The sequence below is a fragment of the Anoplopoma fimbria genome, chromosome 19 (genome assembly GCF_027596085.1).
Source record: "Anoplopoma fimbria isolate UVic2021 breed Golden Eagle Sablefish chromosome 19, Afim_UVic_2022, whole genome shotgun sequence".
NCBI lineage: Eukaryota > Metazoa > Chordata > Actinopteri > Perciformes > Anoplopomatidae > Anoplopoma > Anoplopoma fimbria.
This window is the reverse complement of record NC_072467.1, coordinates 10,695,960-10,704,987: the sequence shown is the minus strand read 5'-3', so window position 1 is coordinate 10,704,987 and position 9,028 is coordinate 10,695,960. Positions and strand designations below refer to the sequence as shown.

The 9,028-nt window shown below is 40.2% G+C and overlaps 1 protein-coding gene across 2 annotated transcripts; it reads right to left on the bottom strand.

Annotated features, from left to right (window-relative positions):
- Positions 1-376: 376 nt before the first annotated feature.
- e2f4 (E2F transcription factor 4) lies at positions 377-7,874 on the bottom strand. 2 transcript variants are annotated; one of them, XM_054619833.1, is made up of 11 exons: positions 7,425-7,874; positions 5,846-5,955; positions 4,898-5,058; positions 4,481-4,525; positions 4,314-4,378; positions 4,028-4,216; positions 3,696-3,783; positions 3,373-3,516; positions 2,709-2,756; positions 2,550-2,594; positions 377-2,430 (listed from the first exon to the last, which is right to left on the bottom strand). In XM_054619833.1, the coding sequence occupies exons 1-11, from the start codon at positions 7,584-7,586 to the stop codon at positions 2,315-2,317; spliced, it is 1,173 nt and encodes a 390-aa protein (XP_054475808.1). In that variant the 5' UTR covers positions 7,587-7,874; the 3' UTR covers positions 377-2,314. The 2 variants fall into 2 exon arrangements, with proteins under 2 accessions (XP_054475808.1, XP_054475807.1); XM_054619832.1 differs by having other exon boundaries at positions 3,373-3,519; positions 7,425-7,873.
- Positions 7,875-9,028: the final 1,154 nt, after the last annotated feature.

The following is a 9,028-nucleotide window of genomic DNA, read 5'->3' as shown; positions in this document are numbered from 1 at the left end:
TTGTTATTGTGAGTTCATTAAGCCAGCTATGTGAGAGTTTACTTGATAGTTGCATGTTAGGCATTAATAAAAAAAAAAGCCTTTATCAGCTGCAAACACCCATGAATTGTACAGTTGTCTAGTAAACTAATCAACTATCTGCCCATTCAATGACACAACTGTCACTATTGTGATGAAAGTACAGTCTACAGTAAAGTAATATACTGTCCATGTAAAAAAAAAAAACCCAAAAAACATAAATGAAAGGGTTCAGTTGGACATATAACCTGCTATCACAACTTTCATCCCATTTTGTTTCATTTGCATATTTTCATTAAAATGCACGTAAGCAGTTACTTAAATTGGAAACCAGAAAAGACATTAAGAATACCAACGTTTTTATTTTGTTTCATTTGATGCAACTATAGCTTAGCGATAGTGAATCTGTTAAGAACAGTCTGTAGCATTGAGTCTCTCATGCCATCACACACAGGCACGATTCATTCAAACCAGTACTGCCTGGCTACTCTACTGAAGAAACTCACAACACTGTCCGAACACGATGACTTGTTACTGATTGGGAGTGGAGGAGAAACGACCAATCAGTCCACAGTGATGTAAAGTGCAACAATGAGACAGGATGCTTTGACAATGCAGAAGGTTTTGTGGATGAATTCCACAGTGTAGCCCCAAATAAGTAGCAGTAATAATATATCAGGTATAAAAATAAAGGCTATCCTATACAAGCGGTAGAGATGGATATAAACAGTACATACTGTACATACATACACTTCATCCGGGGCAGAACAGGACATTATTACTCAAAATAAAGAAACAGTAGAAATATGAATAATGTTGATATTGTACTTTAACAGTTTGACTAGTAACAATCCTGAACTGCTACACACCTGTCCCCTGCAAACGGAGAATGATTAGTTGAAAAATTGAATTTAGAGTCAGAGTGACAGGCAGTATTTCATTTACGAGAAACAGAAAGAACTTGGAAATAACTACTGAACAGGGATCTTTACCAAATATACAAACAAGCAAGAACAGCAGCGTTGTCCATGACATCGTGACTATATTCACGCAGTAAAAATACATAAAATCCCTTTCCATAAACATGAACTGAGTACAGTGGTAATCATATACATACATAATTAAAAGATAAAAGCCACAGAAGTCATTTTGTAGAGGGGTGGGAGCTATTCTTCTGCTGTACTCCAGTTAAGTTGTATAATAATCAGAGCATATAAAAAATATGCAAGGTTCAAAAGTCCAGAGACAAAATAAAACTGAAAGCAAGCCAGTATCTTTTAATCAAACCTCTCAGTGTGGACATGCCAGAGACACTGTATTGACTTAGAGGGTGTTGATGTAAAAGGTAGAATTCAAAATTTTTCTCCCAACCCCTTGTTTTGGTCCATGGCTCATTGTGTCACGAAGTTTATTGGCTTTAGTATCTTACCATTAGGATCCTCTTTCTCTAAATGATTTGCAAAAACACTTCCAACACTGAAGGGTTTGATTGAGGCAAGTTCCCCATGATTCAAAACAAAGCACTTCATACATACAGTATGCTTATTTGAGTCTGGAAACTGTGTTTATTTGTCAACTATTGATCTGGCTTTGTTACAAATGTAGTTCATAATTACACAATAGCCTTGTGTGCTGGTAATACAAAATATATATTCTCTATGTACATGAGGACAGTGCATATTTAACCAGCTGTGTTTGGACTCATTCCAGCCATGTATGAGCAGCTGCCAGGTGACGAAGGCTGTGCTCTGTTAGGCTGCCATGACTCTTTACCTGATAGGAAAAGGGTTTCTCAATTTTTCCCCCTGGAGACATCTGACTCAAGTTAAGAGAGGATTCGGTATAAAACTCAGGCGCGCACGCGCGCACACACACACGCGCACGCACACACACACACACACGCACACGCACGCACAGACGCACAAGCACACTGGCATACAAGAATGCCTACTCACATTCACTCACAAGCAGACGGGAAAGCTGATACACAAACATAACACTTTATCAAACATAGCAATCTAAAAATATAATTATTTGTCATTTGTTTTGACTATTTCCTTGGAAAAGCAGTAAGTAAAATGTTTTGTTCTCGCCAGTATTTCTTCACAGGGCTGTACATCGAGCAACTGTCTGACTGAGCTCAGTGTCAGTGCAGAGGTGTCCTTAAACGCTCATCAGATCATATTGGCTTTCCCGCATCTCCTCTGACCTTCACTGTCAGTGAGGGGGAACACTTGGGAGAAAATGAATACCGCATGTTTGGGGAACCAGTTCCCACTCACATCAATCTCAGGGGTCAGAGATTGAGGATGGGCACGTCGAAGAGGTCGCAAAGGCCCTCTGTCTCATCCAGGTTGTATATGTAGTCGTGGTCGCTGGGTGGGGGGGACAGACGGAGGAGCGGCGAGAACACTAGAGAGGAAACAGACAAAGAGATGAGACCAGGATGCATAAAAGGAGGCATTGAGTGCCGACATGTCTCAAAAAACTGTAGTTCGTTTCTTTATGATCTTGTCTGCATACAAGCTCACCTTCTGAGGACATCAAGTCCTCCAAAAGGTCTCCACTGATGATCTCTGTCAGGGAGAGAGGAAAGAGCTATCAGTATGCAGGACACCGAAAAAGTGGTACACACTCTGGCATAATCAAAGGAGAAAAAATGTAAGTTATTAATACTGAAGAGGAGTTACCTTTTGTTGGATCAAACATGTCAGAGAGCTCTTTGGGAAAGTCCAGCACTAGAAGAAAACCACAGCAACATTTCAGCTGTATAGTCAGTCACCACATTACACAAAACCCTTGTGTTTAACTTTCAAAAAGTTGCTATGATGTCCCTAGAGAAATAAGAGATACGACATAATGTATCATTTTATACTGTGATGGCCTTGGGATCAAAATTTTGAACCCATTTTTGTACTTATGGGTCAGAGTGTCTCTAATTTGGCTACACTGTTTATTAGCTGAGATTGAACTTCCAAAATTTGAAAAAAAGAAAAACGTGCCAAAACTTATGACATATGCAATAACACAGCAAAAGGGTTTGAAATGTTGAATACGAAGAGGCCAAAATGTCCTGAGTGAGGGTTAAGTGAATACAAATAATAAAAATGTTATTTTAGTATCGCACAGTCCTGCAAGGAAAGAAGCTAATAAAAAAAGGTTTATAACCAATATCTCAAAGAGACTATCAATGTAAAAGTAAAATATTACTATCATCATCCCTTCAACCTTTTCAAACCTGCATTATAATGAGAGAAAGAGAGAGAGAGAGAGAGAGAGAGAGAGAGAGAGAGAGAGAGAGAGAGAGAGAGAGATAAAGGGGTTCAAAAGAGTTCAGCAACATGCAAAACTCACATTCAGACGGATCCGACTTAATTGGTTCAAATACTGCAGAGGCAGAAGAGGACGCAGATCCGTCCAACGAGGCAGAGGACTGCAGTTGCTGAGTAACTGTAGCAGGTGTATCTGTGGTTGGGGTGAGCTGCGTGGTGCTCGGCACTTCTGAAACAAAACGAGTGTGAATAAAATAAGCCATTCTAGCCATTAGAGTAACCTAAATCACAAAAAGTTCAGTCGAATATACAATAAAAAGGTGAATTTGATAACAGAGGGAAGTCCAAGTCTTGTAGACTAAAAAAAATTGCCATATTTCAGCCCACAGTGCTACACATTAGTACCTGTCACTGAGGCTGTTGGGTTTGCTGCTACAGCTGTTGTTGTGGCAGGAACAGGTTTTGTAGACATTACAGGAGCTGCTTTAGAGACCTGGAGTGTGGAAAGATGAAGTAAAGAAAAACACAGTTTTCAGTCATTTTTCCATGGTGATTGTGCATTTATAAACAATATTTCTTACAAAACAATGAAAAATGTTGGTCTAGGGACCTTTATCTTTTTCTAATCCTATTTACTGTTCCAATAAAGTAAGACATCTGAACACCCAGTCTTGCAGTAATCTGATCATTCCGTAAAAAAAGCTTATTGCATGGAGAAAGCTGATATCTGTGTGGACCTGTGTGGCAGCAGTGGGCGGCTGAGAGGTAGGCGTCGGTGCTGGGAGACTCTGAAGGATGTCATCTGGAGGAGGGACGGGTAAAACAACAGGAGAGGCACTGGACGGGTCCTTATTGACCAGCAAAACCTCGATGGGACCAGATGAACTCTTGAGACGGATCTGGTATTTCCTCTGTCCGTTCAGGACCTGGATGAAAAGACATAAACCCAGTCTGATACATGATACGAAACAATAGCTGGACCTAAGGAGCTTAGACAACGCGCAAAAGACACGCATGACTCACAGCTTCAGGTATGGGGACCTCTAGTTGCGTGCCAATGGGAGCACGGATTGCTAGGAGAGTGTCACCTGAGGAAGAAGGACAGGCAAGAGGTGAAAACTGTATTTGAGACTGTCGATAAGAGTGTAAAAGAAAAATGTCTAGAGCGATTAAGCATCTCAAACAATTACCTTTGAAAGCTCCACAGAGGTCTTCATGTCTGATATATGCCATAGTATTAATGTGTTAAGGGTACAACTCCACAATCATGTTAACAGTACACCTTTGTACATTGGCATTAAACATGACTAATTAAATGACTCTTTAAAAGCCATTTCATCTTTAGGATGATAGGTTAACAAAGGACATGATGGTTTACTGAATACTACTTAAGTTTCGAAACGTTGGATCCTAGATTTCGAATTATCCAACCAATGACTGACAAATCTTTTTAGGAGCAGTCGTCGCTAAGGATTTGGAATGTAACCGAATTAAATCATGTCTAATGAAACCGTCACATTGAATCAGCACTGATCATGGGATGCATCTCTGAAAAACTATTTCCAGCCATTACATACACATAAACACACTGTGCAGTGAAGGATATGGGCTGTTGTTTGAGTCGTCTGTAACATTCTTGATGCTCTGTTGGACCCAGACTCTCTGCTGGTCCAGCTCGTTTTCCCTGAGAGCCAGGTCATCTAGCTCGGCCTTTAGATCAATCAGCTTATCGGCTATCTCTCTGGTGTTACATCCTGGACCTACACCCCTGAAACACAAAGACAAATACAGGACATGGTCATGTGCAGTCAGCATGCAAAGACAGCTGCACACAATCATGAGCATGCATGCTGTTTTCATTAACACCCTGCTTTATTATTGATACAGCTCTGCAGATTCACTTTCTACTGGCTACTAATCACTCTGTCTTGTATTAGAGCATGGACAAAACAATCAGGACTACAGCTGCATTGACAGATGTTGTAATTACCACACAGCTTGAAATAATGTTTTCTTTGTTACATTTACTAATAAAGTGGTTCAACAAGTCCCACAACAGTACCCGTCCAAAGTCATACATTTTCATATAGTCAGGCAGGTTGGAGTCAGGTGTTTCCTATTGTTATGTCTATGTTGTCACGGCATAATGAAATGAATACACTGTGGCAAGAGGGTCAAATTAGTATAGCAAAGGGACAAATTGAACAAACATTGTCTGTGGACAGGTTTATAACCAAAATGAGAAGATTTCATGCAAACTGAGAACATAATAAGTTCCATTTTTAGGAGTATGGTTTAAGAAAGTTCAGCTCTCTCATTAGCTAAGCACCAACACTTTTCTGTGATGAAGGACAGTACAGTAGAACACTCTGAAATATTGATCTAATAAGCTCATGACATGCAAATTGTGATTTTTTTTATTTTTATATTACAATTAAAATTAACATTTTGACTTTTCATGAAGGCAGCATACAGAGAATTATTTTTTTCTTCTCAAAATTAAGGGTGAGTCTTACCACCTTTTGGAAATAAAAAAAATTGAACTGTGTGCTTACTTCCATTGGATGCTGTTCTTGGACTTCTTCTCAATCAGTCCAATTCCCTCCAACACATTAGTGATATCATAGATTCGTCGTTTCTGGCGCACCGCCAAGGTGTCTGCGGCCTGAATGTCAAGAAAAAAAGCATTAAAAAATACAGTCAAGATTACTGCCGCCATCTCCTTTAGTAGGTTCATAACTGCTGTATCTGTGCCAAAGCATTCAATGCCTTACATAAACCCACCGGGGTATGACAGCAGCATTTCAACTTCCTTCACAGCTCAAACAATTGGTGTTTAACCAACTCAGATAACCATATGGCTGGTGCTGATAAGTTTAGGCTGTGTGTGGGCACTGTGGTCACAGACCTGCTGAATGACAGCTAATAAACCGTTAGGCTTTTTAGTTTACCAGTTCACAGGAAATTTCCCTTTCACTCATGCAAAATAAGGCTTTCCAGTTTATTGTGATTGTGGGAGCCACAATGAATGTCACATGTTGTGTTTTACTTTTTCCTAGCAGTGTCAGCATATAGATAGACTTCAGTGAGGAGAGGGTGAGTCAAAAGATTAATCAAAGTCATTTGGTTTCATTATTTTAAAAAAAAATGCTAGTTTTTTTTTTTTAAATGGACAGATGAGAAGGAACGAGAAAGAGTTAAAGACAAAGCAGGAATTACTGTCAGATCCAACCCTTCCCGGCACATCACTGAAGGTTATGTGAAAAAGACAATACAAAGTAATGCTTGGCTGGTCAAGCTGCCATCTGGTTCACTGGTTTTGGTTGAGTTAAATACATGGCTGGCAGTGTTTTTACGTTTCTTTTTATATTCCAATTTGAGAGCATTATGAACATGTTTGGTTAAGTCTGGGCTTCATGGTAACCCCCTTTTTTAAACAGCATTTTCAAGGCTTAGACATTTGGCTGAACAGTGCCCCCCCAAAAAAATCCACTTGTTCTAAACATCTTATTAGGAGTTAAACAAAAACCCAACAAGTCATTCATGGGACTTCAGTGGCTGCTCAGCAAGTATCATGATGGTTTACTGGGAGTTGTAATGTTACATCTATCTAGGTTGGCAGCTAACACAGCTAACGTGAGTTTATGTCATGTTAAATGTAGTTTACAAACTTAATGCACTGTCGCTAAACTATACGTGCGGTTCTTATTGGAAACTAATTGAGTGAATGCATGTCAACAATTGACACAGACGTTTATAATCAACCAGAAAAGGATTGCTCATGTGTTAAAATGCAGTTAGCGTTAGCTTTGAAGGAAACGACAAAAGCTGACCCACTTTTCAAACTTTGAATCTGCAGGGGGGACAGAGACAGACAAGTGGACCCGTGTCCTCAAAGTTCAGATTGTAGTCCTACTTTGCGAAACGCCAAAAACCATGACGGTGAAGTATCCGAGGTGTATACAAAAAAATACAATGCCATAAGCAAAGAAGTATATCCCATTCAAATTAGCCTGTCACACAGCTAGGCTATGCTAACAGGCAGGCTAGCGAAAGTGCATGTAAGCGGACGGCAGCGGGTAGCCTCAGAGTGACATGTGCTAGCTAACAACAAAGACTCGGCTGCACGCTCACCGCTTTCAGATCCAGCACTCCGTCCTTCGCCTCCTGTAGTAAAGTCACAAACTTGGTCGTGAGCAGTCCGAGGCTCTTCTCGTGCCTGCTGGGAGTCTGTGGCTGCAGCGCGTCCCCCACAGCTCCCAGCTCGCCTCTACTGGCCGACTCTAGCTCCATCATCACTCGGGACCAGCGCCGCAGCGTTACTTCCCACTGTCCTCCCCGTGCAAACCCAGCCCGCGAGCCCAGCAAAGCAAGCCCCAACGCCGCGGTCGGACTAACAGAAGGCCGGGGAAGTGTGCGTGGGATAAACAGGCGTTTACTGTGCTACTCCGACCTGGTTTACTCCGAATAATGTCACTAAACTGAGCCGAGCAGGCTGAGTACGGCAATTCAATGAGCGAGCACTCGGTGGAGAGAGCCGTTGGCCACGCGAGGTATGACGGGACGGTTCATTGGTCGCAGGGAGCGTCTGCAAGTACGCACATCGTTTCAAAAGCGTATAGAAGACAACGGGGTGTTAATGAAAACCTGTGGAGTCAATAAATATGTTATAATCCACCAGTTTATTGTATAATAGTTAAAGGTTGATGTACCTCAATCACTAGTTTTTTAACTGTATTTAAATTGTAAAGAGAAGGGTTATTCGGATGTATGTGGTAATGCCACTTTTTACATGTTCCCTTACTAACTCAAACTTGAAGAAAACACACGCACGGATGTGTTGGCGTGCATACTACACACACACACACACACACACACACACACACACACACACACACACACCCTTCAAATACACACTCCAGACATTTCTAATAAAAAGTTATTTAAAAACCCTTTGAGTTTGCAGTATTTGCAGTAGACTGTATGTACTTGCACATCATTTTGACTGAATTCATGTGGCACTATTATAACATGGCTATAGACTTAATATACGATACCATTTTATTTTTAATCTCCATGACAACTGAACAAACTCCCCTACGGAGGAAGACGTAGAGATGGCGTGGAGATGTAAAGCTCCCCCTTTGTTTCTTCTCAGTGTGCGTGTTCACATTATATTGGATTGTGTAGTTGTCAGCTCTCACTAAAGCAGTCAAGTATCCAGTGCACAGCCACGTGTTGACTTACTTCAGTAGTTTAGTTGTTGATTGTAGAGTTATTCTATAAGATATCAAGTTCAACAAACAAATAAATACATAAAACATTAGATCTACTCAAAATAAGTGAGTACAAACGGTAAAAAGTTACTTTTTATTTAATTAAATGGCAGGTATAGGAAGTGATTGGCAAAGTTGGATCCAGGGTAATTTCTTAGAATTAAAGGTGTGGATTTCCAATCTTTTATTCTGTCTTGAGTGGCCTGCATAATATAAGTAGAGGGTCTTATTGAGCTTATCAGGAAACAACAGAGATGATGGAGTAAAGCTATGAAACCTCATTGTTACGAGGTCACAAAATATTATTGATTGAATAGTGATTAGCTTTATTATATATCATCATTTAAATTTAAATTTTAAATACTCACCTGCTGTACATAGTAAAGTTTTCATTCCTTTTGTGTATTTTTATCTGTATATTGTTGTTATTGTGTTTTTTGTTGCTGCTGCTGTTTTTTGTTG